The 14,305-nt window shown below is 35.6% G+C and overlaps 1 protein-coding gene across 1 annotated transcript in view; it reads right to left on the reverse strand.

The window, feature by feature from the left end:
• ANKRD30A (ankyrin repeat domain 30A) overlaps nucleotides 1-14,305 on the reverse strand; it is a 159,289-nt gene that overhangs the window by 59,478 nt on the left and 85,506 nt on the right. Inside the window, exons 28-29 of the mRNA XM_033208467.1 lie at nucleotides 13,573-13,634; nucleotides 10,524-10,626 (exon numbers count right to left, since the gene is read on the reverse strand). Coding sequence (XP_033064358.1) covers nucleotides 10,524-10,626; nucleotides 13,573-13,634 — 165 coding nt within the window. The remainder of the gene's footprint in view (nucleotides 1-10,523; nucleotides 10,627-13,572; nucleotides 13,635-14,305) is intronic.

Here is a 14,305-nt window from a genome sequence, read left to right on the forward strand (position 1 = left end):
AGTTCAACCATTGTGGAAGACAGTGTGGCGATTCCTCAAGGATCTAGGACTAGAAATGCCATTTGACCCAGCAATGCCATTACTGGTTATATACCCAAAGGATTATAAATCATTCTACTATAAAGACAAATGTACACATATGTTTATTGGGGCACTATTCACAATAGCAAAGACTTGGAACCAACCCAAATATCCATCAATGATAGACTGGATAAAGAAAATGTGCCACATATACACCACAAAACACTATGCAGCCATAAAACAGGATATGAATTCATGTCCTTTGCAGGGACATGTATGAAGGTGGAAACCATCACTCTCAGCAAACTAACACAAGAACAGAAAACCAAACACCACATGTTCTCACTCATAAGTGGGAGTTGAACAATGAGAACACATGGACACAGGGAGGGGAACATCACACACCAGGGCCTGTTGGGGGGTGAGGGGCTAGGGGAGGGGTAGCATTAGGAGAAATACCTAATGTAGATAATGGTTTGATGGGTACAGCAAACTACCATGGAATGTGTATACATATGTAACAAACCTGCACATTCTGCACAGGTAACCTAGAACTTAAAGTATAATATAAGAAAATCTTTTTAACTAGGAATGACAGTATAGTGATTCTGGCAAAGGTTCAGGGGAAATATTTATGGAAAAGATCAAACTCTCTTTTGCCAAAATATAAATGATGTCAACAACAGGAAAATGAAATCTAGTCAGTAGTCAAAAAAATACAATATCAGAAGAAAAAATAGATAGCCTGCATTGCCCTAAATATATAAAAGATTAAGTCATCGTTAAAAATCTTCCTAGAGTGAAAGAAAAAGTCCAGGCCAAGATTCCTACACTGGTGAGTTCTACCAAATATTTTAGAAAAAAAAAAAAGAGAGATGATTTTAAACAAACTCCACCCCTAAAATTAAAAATTATGATATAGTTTGGATGTGTGTCCCCACCAAAACCTCCCATTGAAATGTAATCCCCAGTTTTGGAAGTAAAGCTTCGTGAGAAGTGAATGCATCATGAGGGAAGATTTCTCACAATTTAGTACCATGCCTTTGGTGCTGTACTCATAATAGTGATTCTCATGAAAATTGGTCATTTAAATGTGCATGGCACCTCCCACCTCTCTCTCTCTCTTTTTTTTTTTTTTTTTTTTTTTTTTTGAGACGGAGTCTCGCTCTGTCGCCCAGGCTGGAGTGCAGTGGCCGGACCTCAGCTCACTGCAAGCTCCGCCTCCTGGGTTTACACCATTCTCCTGCCTCAGCCTCCCGAGTGGCTGGGACTACAGGCGCCTGCCACCTCGCCCGGCTAGTTTTTTGTATTTTTTTTTAGTAGAGACGGGGTTTCACCATGTTAGCCAGGATGGTCTCGATCTCCTGACTTCGTGATCCGCCCGTCTCGGCCTCCCAAAGTGCTGGGATTACAGGCTTGAGCCACCGCGCCCGGCCCCACCTCTCTCTCTTGCTCCTGCTCCAGCCATATGATGTGCAAGTTCTTTTTCACGTTCCACCATAATTGTAAGCTTCCACAGGCCTCCCCAGAAGCAAAGCCCCATGTTATGCTTCCTGTACAACCTGCAGAACTGTGAGTCAATGAAACCTATTTCCTCATAAATTACCCAATCTCATGTATTTATCTATAGCAATGCACAAATAGCCCAATACAGAGTACATTTCAACTCAGTGTATAATGCTAGCATTACTCTAAATCAAAACCAGATGATATTATTACAAACAAGAGAACTGCCTGATGAACATGCATGCAAAATTCAACCAATTTGTGAAGCAACAATGATAACCTTAGAAAGATGAGTGTATAAACTGTGCTATAGTCATACAATGGAATACTACTAAGGACTAAAAAGAGATGAACTATCAAGCTATGAAAAGACTTAAATGCATATTTCCAAAAATGACATTATCCAGAAAACAAAATTATGGATAGAGTAAAAAGATTAGTGGTTGCCAAAGGGTTGAGGAGCAAAGTCGTGTGTTGATACCCTGTGTTTTTTCAGCTTTCCGAAATTTTGGCTCATCTTTCTAATCTGAAAAGAGAGTCACTTCTTCTATTTAAGTTTACTTTCACTTGCTTGAGACATGTTGTCACCCTGGAGGGTGTGACTTTAACATATACTGAGGAATACAATTTGTTTCTGAGTGCTGCCAGGGGAGTCAGCCTCTGTATGATTCTTTTGGTTATTTGTAAACTTAGTATGGTGGTTTTCCCAAATGCTAGTTCTTATGGCAGCATACTGGGCATGTGAGAAGGCCCTTGATTTGCTGCAGAAATGAGAAAGTGGAGGTCTCAAGAAGCCTACCTCATTTTCCTATCCACACTTGAGTCAGCAAATTTTGTAATGGGGTGTGCAGTGCAACCTCCCAGCCAACAAATGGTGACCGCAGGTTAGAATATACTGTGGCAGAAGCGGGTAAGAATATGCTTTGTCTTTGTCTTACTGGTAAGAACTCTTCATTGCCTCGGGTTATCGACAGGTCTGTGTAATGCCCAGCGCCCTGAATTCTGTACTCAGCTCCAGAAAGAAGGATGAAGCTGAACAAAAGTACACTGACAAACTGGACTGGACTGACAAAACTAGCCTGAAGTTTGGATACCCTAATGAGGAGCACAAGCACCAATCAAGACAAGGGTCTCAGGAAAAGCTCTTAGTGAATTGCAAAGAGGCTCCCAGAGGAAAGAGAAAACGCAGCATCAGTTCTATGTCCTGAGTGGTCATGAATGGCTCTGCTTCCTTATCAAAACCCTGACGTAAGACTCATAAAAAGCTTGTATGATTTTTTTCTTCAAAAGAGCAGTCTCCTGTCTTCCTCTCCCCCCAAAACACACACTATATCTGATAGTTGCCATTTACCCAGATAAGTTTAGTTAAATATCAACCCTCATTTTCTTTCAGGAATTAATATTTTACTGTTACTTTCTTTGATTGACTCAGCAAGCTTTATGACTAGTTCATTTTCCAGGATAAATTATTCATCAATAAGATTCTTCAAAGATATGTATACTTTTATATCAATGAAATTTATGTCTAATCATTTAAAGTTTAAAGATGAATGAAACTATTGTGTCAATGAATGATACAGACATGGACTTTAAAACATTTTATTGAATATATTTTAAAAAATTATAATGATATAGTCTCTTTCTACAGCACCAATATATTAAGAATGTACTTGTGAAATTTTGAATATATCAGAAATTTATATAAAAATAATAGTCATAAGTGACCTAATTTTTCACAAGTTAAAAAAAAGTCTAGGTTCAAACTATATCAAAAGTGTGCAGTCCCGGGTGACAAAAAGTAAATATGTAACTATTTTCTTTATAAATAAAAACATTGAGTTTAAAATTTTTATGTGAAAAAGAAAAAAAGCAAAAAACACACAAGGAAAATTTTACAAACCATTTCATCATCTAGAGTTCATTTATCACATGGCATCTATGAATCTCACACATGGCTAACATATACTGGTTATAAATTATGAGAGTTTCTGAACTACAAGATACACTTCAGAATCACTTATATCGTTAAATTACAAACATTCTTCATACTCTTTATCTTATAATTGAGAAGGTACACAGTTACAATAAGAGTTTAGCTGAATGTAAAATTGATGTCTCATTAACGAAAGTGTAATGAATTCATGAGCATGGATGTATATTAGGGAATAATAGTAAATAAAAATATTCATTGTTTTCCATACACATGTGGTGTAATTTTATGCCTACATTTTTGCATCCTCTCATTTATCCATCTGAATGTTTTTTCATCCCTTCATATAAGACGGCATATAAAACTCATAAAGAAAATAATGTATAAAAAACTTTCAATATTGAAATATGTATTCAAAAACTTGATTGCTAAATGTTAGTTATAACCATTTTTATTTTGAAATCAGTATAATATTTATTTAAAAATCAGTTTTAGTATTCAAGTAATAAATTTAGCTTTTGTTTCTAAAATTAGACTGATTTATCATGTTAGTCTCTAACAAATTTTTATTTTTTTATTTTTATTTTTTTTGAGATGGAGTCTCACTCTGTCACCCAGACTGGAATGCAGTGGAGCGACCTCGGCTCACTGCAACCTCCACCCCCTAGGTTCAAGTGATTCTCCTGCCTCAGCCTCTTGAGTAGCTGGGATTACAGGCGTGTGCTACCACACCCAGCTAATTTTTTTTTTTTTTTGTATTTTTAGTAGAGACGGGGTTTCACCATGTTGGCCAGGCTGGTCTCGAACTGCTGACCCCATGTGATCGCCTCAGCCTCCCAAAGTGCTGGGATTACAGGCGTGAGCCACTGGGCCTGGTCATCTAACAGATTATTATGGACCAGCAATTTTACCAAAAAAGTCAATGGATTCATATTCAAATTCATCTCACTTAAATAAATAATATCAACAAAACATGTCTCTATGAATCCTGAAAGTAATAGAAAAGAGTAATGAGTCACTGTGGTAGATGCCAAATCTAGTAATCCCTGCTTCTTCCAATACTGTCCAGAGTACACATAATCTAACCTTCTGGAGTGCAAACATTCCAAATGCATCTGAAGTGAGTTCACTCAAGTTTCCTTCTCAGAAACTTCAAAATTACCTACTTAGCTTCTCCTCCCCTCCCCCTTCATGCCTCACAATTGCTATTCTTTAGCAAAAATAATCTCCAGATCTGTGGTCTTGATTCTTTCCCTTCAACGCTTTTAAAAATAAATTTTCCTACCACTTTCTTTCTCTTGTTCAGAAGTAATATTGGGCATCTATAAATTCTGTTGCTGTTTTTCAACTTCTTTCTTCTCTTCTGACTAAAAACATACTCAGAAACAAAATCAAAATAATGCTTGCCCTTGACTCTGTTATGTCTTGACATTCTATCCAATTGCTCTTCTTCCAAATTACTTCAATGAAAACTCTATACCTTTGCTACTCAGTGCATGGTCCAAGAACCAGCAGAATCAGCATCACCTGAGAATTATTAAAATTGCACAATCTCAAGTCTATTGAATCAGAATGTGCATTGTTAACAAGATCTGTAGCTCATTTATTAAAGTATGAAAACTTCTGGACCATACTGAAAAAATATATACATGTGTGGCTGCCCATATATGCTTATATTCACGAATAATAGATGAAACATAGCGTCGCACAGTCAGGTAATTCCATCCCTAATGTCTTCCACAAGCGAGTAAGTAAAAGTGGAAATTTATTTTTATTATTATACTTTAAATTCTAGGGTACATGTGCACAACATGCAGATTTGCTACATATGTATACATGTGCCATGTTGGTGTGCTGCACCCATTAACTCATCATTTACATTATGTATTTTTATTAATGCTATCCCTCCCCCTCCCCGCACCTCATGATAGGCCCTGGTGTGTGATGTTCCCCACCCTGTATCCAAGTGTTCTCATATTTCAATTCCCACTTATGGGTGAGAACATGCAGTGTTTGGTTTTCTGTCTTTGTGATAGTTTGCTCAGAATGATGGTTTCTAGCTTCATCCATGTCCCTACAAAGGACATGAACTCATCCTTTTTATATGGTTGCATAGTATTCCATGATGTATATGTGCCACATTTTCTTAATTCAGTCTATCATTGATGGATATTTGGGTTGGTTCCAAGTCTTTGCTATTGTGAATAGTGCCACAATAAACATACATGTGCATGTGTCTTTACAGTAGCATGATTTATGATCCTTTGGATATCTAACCAGTAATGGGATTGCTGGGTCAAATGGTATTTCTAGTCCTAGATCCTTGAGGAATCGCCACACTGTCTTCCACAATGGTTGAACTAATTGACACTCCCATCAACAGTGTAAAAGTGTTCCTATTTCTCCACATCCTCTCCAGCACCTGTTGTTTCCTGACTTTTTAATGATCACCATTCTAACTGGTGTGAGAAGGTATCTTGTTGTGGTTTGATTTGCATTTCTCTGATGGTCAGTGATGATGAGCATTTTTTCATGTGTCTGTTGGCTGCATAAATGTCTTCTTTTGAGAACTGTCTGTTCATATCCTTTGCCCACTTTTTGATGGGGTTGTCTGATTTTTTCTTGTAAACTTGTTTAAGTTATTTGTAGATTCCAGATAGTAGCCCTTTGTCAAATGGGTAGATTGGAAAAATATTCTCCCATTCTGTAGGTTTCCTGTTCACTCTGATGGAAGCTTCTTTTGCTGTGCAGAAGCTCTTTAATTAGATCACATTTGTCCATTTTGGCTTTTGTTGCCATTGCTTTTGGTGTTTTAGTCATGAAGTCTTTGCCCATGCCTATGTCCTGAATGGTATTGCCTAGGTTTTCTTCTGGGGTTTTTATGGTTTTAGGTCTAACATTTAAGTCTTTAATCCATCTCAAAATAATTTTTTGTACAAGGTGTAAGGAAGGGATGCAGTTTTAGCTTTCTACATATAGCTAGCCAGTTTTCCCAGAACCATTTATTAAACAGGGAATCCTTTCCCCATTTCTTGTTTTTGTCTGGTTCATCAAAAATCAGATGGCTGTAGATGTGTGGTGTTATTTCTGAGGGCTCTGTTCCTTTCCCTTGGTCTATATCTCTGTTTTGGTACCAATACCATGCTGTTTTGGTTACTGTAGCCTTGTAGTCTAGTTTGAAGTCAGGTAGCGTGATGCCTCCAGCTTTGTTCTTTTGGCTTAGGATTGTCTTGGCAATGAGGGCTCTTTTTTGGTTCCATATGAACTTTAAAGTAGTTTTTTCCAATTCTGTGAAGAAAGTCATTGGTAGCTTGATAGGGATAGCATAGAATCTAAAATTTTCCTTGGGCTGTATGGTCATTTTCATGATATTGATTCTTCCTATCCATGAGCATGGAATGTTGTTCCATTTGTTTGTGTCCCTTTTTTTTGTTGAGCAGTGGTTTGTAGTTATCCTTGAAGAGGTCCTTCACATCCCTTGTAAGTTGGATTCCTAGGCATTTTACTCTCTTTGAAGCAATTGTGAATGGGAGTTCACTCATGATTTGGCTCTCTGTTTGTCTGTTATCGGTGTATAGGAATTCTTGTGATTTTTGCACATTAATTGTATGTCCTGAGACTTTGCTGAAGTTGCTTATATCAGCTTAAGGAGATTTGGGGCTGAGATGATGGGGTTTTCTAAATATACAATCATGTCATCTGCAAACAGGGACAATTTGACTTCTTCTTTTTCTAATTGAATACCCTTAGTTTCTTTCTCCTGCCTGATTGCCCTGGCCAGAACTTCTAACACTATATTGAATAGGAGTGGTGAGAGAGGGCATCCTTGTCTTGTGCCAGTTTTCAAAGAGAATATTTCCAGTTTTTGCCCATTCAGTATGATATTGGCTATAGGTTTGTCATAAATAGCTCTTACTATTTTGAGATATGTCCCATCAATACCTAGTTTATTTATTGAGAGATTTTAGCATGAAGCGCTGTTGAATTTTGTCAAAGGCCTTTTCTGCATCTATTGATATAATCATGTGGTTTTTGTCTTTGGTTCTGTTTATGTGATGCATTATGTTTGTTGATTTGCATACGTTGAAACAGCCTTACATCTCAGGGATGAAGCCAACTTGATCATGGTGCTTTTTGATATGCTGCTGGATTCAGATTGCCTGTATTTTATTGAGGATTTTTGCATTGATATTCATCAGGGATATTGGTCTAAATTTCTCTTTTTTGTTGTTGTGTCTCTGCCAGACTTTGATATCAGGACGATACTGGCTTCATAAAATGAGCAAGGGAGGATTCTCTCTTTTTCTATTGATTGGAATAGTTTCAGAAGGAATGGTTCCAGCTCCCTTTGTACCTCTGGTAGAATTTGGCTGTGAATTCGTCTGGTCCTGGACTTTTTTTTGGTTGGTAGGCTATTAATTATTGCCTCAATTTCAGAGCCTGTTATTGGTCTATTCAGGGATTCACCTTCTTCCTGGTTTAGTCTAGGGAGGGTGTGTGTGTCCAGGAATTTATCCATTTCTTCTGGATTTTCTAGTTTAATTGTGTAGAGGTGTTTATAGTATTCTCTGATGGTAGTTTGTATTTCTGTGGGATCGGTGGTGATATCCCTTTTATCAATTTTTATTGTGTCTATTTGATTCTTCTCTCTTTTCTTCTTTATTAGTCTTGCTAGCCATGTATTTTGTTGATCTTTTCAAAAAACTAGCTCCTGGATTCATTGATTTTTGAAGGATTTTTTGTATCTCTATCCCCTTCAGTTCTACTCTGATCTTAGTTATTTCTTGCCTTCTGCTACCTTTTGAATTTGCTTGCTCTTGCTTCTCTAGTTCATTAAATTGTGATGTTAGGGTGTTAATTTTAGGTCTTTCCTGCTTTCTCTTATGGGCATTTAGTGCTATAAATTTCCCTCTACACATTGCTTAAATGTGGCCCAGAGATTCTGATATGTTGTGTCTTTGTTCTCACTGGTTTCAAAGAACATCTTTATTTCTACCTTCATTTTGTTATATACCCAGTAGTCATTCAGGGGCAGGTTGTTCAGTTTCCATGTAGTTGTGTGATTTTGAGTAAGTTTCTTAATCCTGAGTTCTAACTTGATTGCACTGTGATGAGAGACAGTTTGTTGTGATTTCTGTTCTTTTACATTTGCTGAGGAGTGCTTTACTTCCAACTATATAGTCAGTTTTGGAATAAGTGCGATGTGGTGCTGAGAAGAATGTATATTCCGCTGATTTGGGGTGGAGAGTTCTGTAAATGTCTATTGGGTCTGCTTGGTGCAGAGCCAAGTTCAAGTCCTGGATATCCTTTTTAACCTTCTGTCTCGTTGATCTATCTAATATTGACACTGTGATGTTAAAGTCTCCCATCATTATTTTGTGGGAGTCTAAGTCTCTTTGTAGGTCTCTATTGACTTGCCTTATGAATCTGGGTGCTCCTGTATTGGGTGCATATATATTTAGGATAGTTAGCTCTTCTTGTTTAATTGATCCCTTTACCGTTATGTAATGGTCTTCTTTGTCTCTTTTGATCTTTGTTGGTTTAAAGTCTGTTTTATCAGAGACTAGGATTGCAACCCCTGCTTTCTTTTTGTTTTCCATTTTCTTGGTAGATCTTCCTGCATCCCTTTATTTTGAGCCTATGTGTGTCTCTGCACATGAGATGTGTCTCCTGAATACAGCACACTGATGGTTCTTGACTCTTTATCCAATTTGCCAGTCTGTGTCTTTTAATTGGAGCATTTAGTCCATTTACATTTAAGGTTAATATTGTTATGTGTGAATTTGATCCTGTCAGTATGATGTTAGCTGGTTATTTTGCTCATTAGTTGATGCAGTTTCTTCCTAGCATCGATGGTCTTTGTAATTTGGCATGTTTTTGCAGTGGCTGGTACCTATTTTTCATTTCCATGTTTAGTGCGTCCTTCAGGAGCTCTTGTAAGGCAGGACTGGTGGTGACAAAACCTCTCAGCATTTGCCTGTCTGTAAAGGATTTTATTTCTCCTTCACTTACGAAGCTTAGTTTAGCTGGATATGAAATTCTGGGTTGAAAATTCTTTTCTTTAAGAATGTTGAATATTGGCCCCCACTCTCTTCTGGCTTGTAGAGTTTCTTCTGAGAGCTCTGCTGTTAGTCTGATGGACTTCCCTTTGTGGGTAACCCGACCTTTCTCTCTGGCTACGCTTAACATTTTTTCCATCATTGCATCCTTGGTGGATCTGACAATTATGTGTCTTGGGGTTGCTCTTCTGGAGGAGTATCTTTGTGGTGTTCTCTGTATTTCCTGAATTTGAATGTTGGCCTGTCTTTCTAGGTTGGGGAAGTTCTCCTGGATAATATCCTGCAGAGTGTTTTCCAACTTGGTTCCATTCTCCCTGTCAATTTCGGGTACACCAATCAAACGTTGATTTGGTCTTTTCACGTAGTCCCATATTTCTTGAGGCTTTCTTTGTTTCTTTTCACTCTTTTTTCTTTAAACTTCTCTTCTCACTTCATTTCATTCATTTGATCTTCAATCATCACTGATACCCTTTTTTCCACTTGATCGAATCAGCTACTGAAGCTTGTGCATGTGTCATGTACGTCTTGTGCCATGGTTTTTAGCTTGGGTGGAACATTTTTGCTGTAATTCTTTTACTAGTTTTTGTACTGGAAGCTCACTATATATTCTTCCCACCTTTCTAACCATACTCTTCTTCTATCTAAAGAGTTATTTTATCTTATCAACCTCCATTGTATACACCTGCTTCTTTTTCCCTCATTTCCTCCCTGTACTTTGTCTTCCTCATTCTTTATTCACTCTTTTACATTTTTCCTCTTATTTCCTGAGATACATCAGGTTTTAGAATATCTTGAATTTAAAGTAATAACTCAGTTCCTTTTTTGGCACTCCCTATATACTCTGTTGCTGACACCTGACAAGATATGTAACTTATTACCATTTTAATTCACTATTTTTATACGACGCATTTAGTGCGTAATGTTTTGAGGCTATTACAGTATAACAGTTCTCAAATTTTTAGATAAACATACTGTCAAATGACTTCTAAATAAAAAGTGATTCTTACCCTTTAGTTTTCCATTTATATTCTTGACTTCTTCTTGATATGTAGCCTCAGGTAAACACGTGTAATTCTGTGCAGCACTTTCCGAAATACTCTGTTCGAAGTTCTATCAATAATGAATTGCAATTTTAAAATAATAATAATAATAATAATGAGTGACATCAAGATTTCCTAACATATTTCAAAACATACTCAGTTTCCTACTTTAAAGGCAATTTGATTTAAGAATAGAAACCTATTGAAAACCAAAACATTTATAAAAAGGACTTCACATATGCTCTCTAAATCAAGCTTATTTTCATTTTCATTTAGCTATTGAAACAGTTACTAAGCATGAAAACCCAAAAATAAAAACATATCCACAGAAAAAATATTTACTCGTGCATATTTCAACAAGAAATTACATTCAAAATATCTAACTCTACTTTGTAGTCCTCAAGAAAAAAGAGAGGGCATTTAAAACAAAAGACAATCACCTGCTTCTTGCTATATAACATTGACAACATTAAACCTTAAAAATATTCATAATTATAAATTTTTAGGGTTAAAATAAGACACTTTAAAGAAAGAGAACCTTCAGAGTATGAGACAGAATATTGTAAAAGCTTCTTTATTTAGGTAGACAAGAATTTGAAATAATCAAATATTTTTGAGAAAATTTTTGATAACAGAAGAAATGCATGAATAAATTTAAAAGAAGAAAAACATTCTATTAAGTTTAAATGAAAAGAAACCAGTATCATATAAAATATGCAACTCAATCTCAATTAAAACATAATTTCAGAAAACTATAGCAAGTCCTTCATAAAAATATAAGAACATTTATTCATAAAACATTTATTATGGGCCAGGAACACATTTGCAAACTTTTCTACACCTTACAATAATGAAAATGATGATGATAATGTTTACCCCACTTTCCGTTTCCTAGTCTTTCCAGAATGTTAAGAGAAAAATTATAAAGAAATGTGATCTGTTTTTTTTCTGCTCCAAATGTCTTTCACCTAGACTTTCTTTTTTTTGTTTGTGTGTGTGTGTGTGTGTTTTTGTTTTTTTTTTTTTTTTGGATATTTCTCCTTTTTTCTTTTTTTTTTTCTTTTTTTATTATACTTTAAGTTCTAGGGTACATGTGCACAATGTGCAGGTTTGTTACATATGTATACTTGTGCCATATTGGTATGCTGTACCCATCAACTCATCAGCACCCATCAACTCGTCATTTACATCAAGTATAACTACCAATGCCATCCCTCCCCCCCACCCCCTCCCCATAATAGGCCCCAGTGTGTGATGTTCCCTGCCTTGTGTCCAAGTGTTCTCATTGTTCAATTCCCACCTATGAGTGAGAACATGCGGTGTTTGGTTTTCTGTTCTTGCAATAGTTTGCTGAGAATGATGGTTTTCAGCTGCATCCATGTCCCTACAAAGGACACGAACTCATCCTTTTATATGGCTGTATAGTATTCCATGGTGTATATGTGCCACATTTTCTTAATCTAGTCTGTCACTGATGGACATTTGGGTTGATTCCAAGTCTTTGCTATTGTGAATAGTGCCGCAATAAACATACGTGTACATGTGTCTTTATAGCAGCATGATTTATAATCCTTTGGGTATATACATGTCATCCTACCTCTCATGCTTGTTATGGGACCTTGACTGACAGTCTCAAAGAAATCTCTGACTACAGAATTTGACTGCCACCCCCATTCCCATTTTAAGTGTAAACTTCTTCAATTTTATCTAACCTAACACTATCTGTCTTTATATAGAGATCACTTATATTTACTTGTAAGTGTTGTTAACTTGTTTTTCTATTCCTACCACTTTAATGTAAGTCCTCATCCTGTGTATTCAGGTCTCACTGCTTAGCACACTTATGCTATTCAGGAAGCACATTACTAATAGTCAAAGCATTTAAAATCTCATCAGAGAGGTCTAATTTGCTAAATTCCTAGCAAGTTTAGAAAATAGTAGTAGTAGCCTGCTGATACTTAACATACCTGTACACTAAACTAGAAATCCACATGTCTGTTGTATTCCCCCATTATTTTTCTGACAATACTGCCTTCATGTTTAGAAAAAGTACCCTCGGTATTTATTAAGCCACTGAATACCACTGTCATCATTATCTTACATTTGTATACACATTTTTCAGTTTGCAAAATATTTTCACTTTTATTACAACATTGCTCAATTAAACATACCTAAGAGGTAAATATTAGCACTAATTCAATGAACAAAGCCACTGACATTTGAATACATTAAATACTTTTCTCCGAGGTTACCTAACTAGTAAGTAACAGAACCAGAATACTGACTGGTTTTTTGACTTCTACTCATGATTGTTACTGCTATAAAGCAGCTACTTCTAACAACTAGTGAGGCCCTTTCCACCTCTTTGCACAGCTGTGATCTCAGAATACAGATATTTATGTGGCTGAAAGCATGGCTGCCACGAAATAACTCAGATAGTTCTATTTGTGAAAATAATGTTTACTCTTTAAAACACTACTCAACCAAATTGTTTTTACTGTAGTTTCTCAGGTTTCCTATTTTTCTTGCTTTTCCTTTGCCCAAAATATTCCTTAAGATCTGCACTGTGCAATCCAAATACAGCAATACTTTCAAGTCCCAGGCATTATCCTTTCAAGTTCCAAGATATACAAAACTAGTTTTACCTTTTTCCTCTGAATCCAGATATACCAGAGAATCATAAATTTGCCCACAGGTGGACCCCTGAACTGAAATTCTTCAGTTTTTAGACAATTGTAGATTCAGAACCCAAATAAATTCCTAGAATTCTAAGACGTATTTTCACACTATACTACACTACCTTCTTAAACTTAATCCTGAAAATACATGAAATTGCACTATGAAGCAGTAATCTACTTAGCAAATAATAACTGCTTAGTATGTTCTGAAAAATATCAGAAATTACTGAAGGGCAATATGTAGAGGTAAAACAATAAAGTCAAAGTCTCTACTTTCAAGTTTCAACATCACTCAATATTTATATTTAAATAATAATAAAAACAAAATTACACAATACCTTAGAACTCCAACGTGATTCTGCATATGTTTCTTTTCCTGATTTTAAGGTCAACATATTATCTATAAAATATTAATCACAGATATATTAATGAGAACATTTATTATGATATATTTTAAAAGAGTATACAAATCTATTTTTTCATGAATCTGTGGTGTTTCTTAATCAACCTGTACATACTTTTTTCAGATTATTCCCACAACTTTTATGGTCAACCTAATAGAATTGCAAACTAAAATATTCTATTCATTAGAATAGAAAAAAATAGAAATTTGGCTAACTTGTATAAATTATTTCTTCAAAAAGGCAGTAATGTGTTCTTCTTCCCAGAAACACAGTATGTCCTATGCTTGAAATTTAATGAGGTAACTTTAATGATATGTTATCTTTTTTCTATTTTTTAGCACTACTTAGTTTGATTGACTCAGCAATCTGTTAGTTATTCAAATGAGATTATCAATAAATAAGACTATTGAGAAATATAAACTTTTTTATGTTAACAAACTTTATGTCAAACAATTTTAAGTTTCAACATGCATGACAGAATATTTTGTGTATGTGTAATAAATAAATAAGCTTAAAAAGCTCTTATTGCATATACATTAAATTTTAAAACTCCTTTAGTTATTTTGAGACAGTCTTTCCTTAATTCAGTATCTTCAGAATCAACGTGTGATGGCTTAGAGAATCATTAGAAATCTATATAAAAATAATTGCATTAAGTAACCTAATT

The sequence above is a fragment of the Trachypithecus francoisi genome, unplaced genomic scaffold, assembly GCF_009764315.1.
Source record: "Trachypithecus francoisi isolate TF-2019V2 unplaced genomic scaffold, Tfra_2.0 Lachesis_group9, whole genome shotgun sequence".
NCBI classification, from domain to species: Eukaryota; Metazoa; Chordata; class Mammalia; order Primates; family Cercopithecidae; genus Trachypithecus; species Trachypithecus francoisi.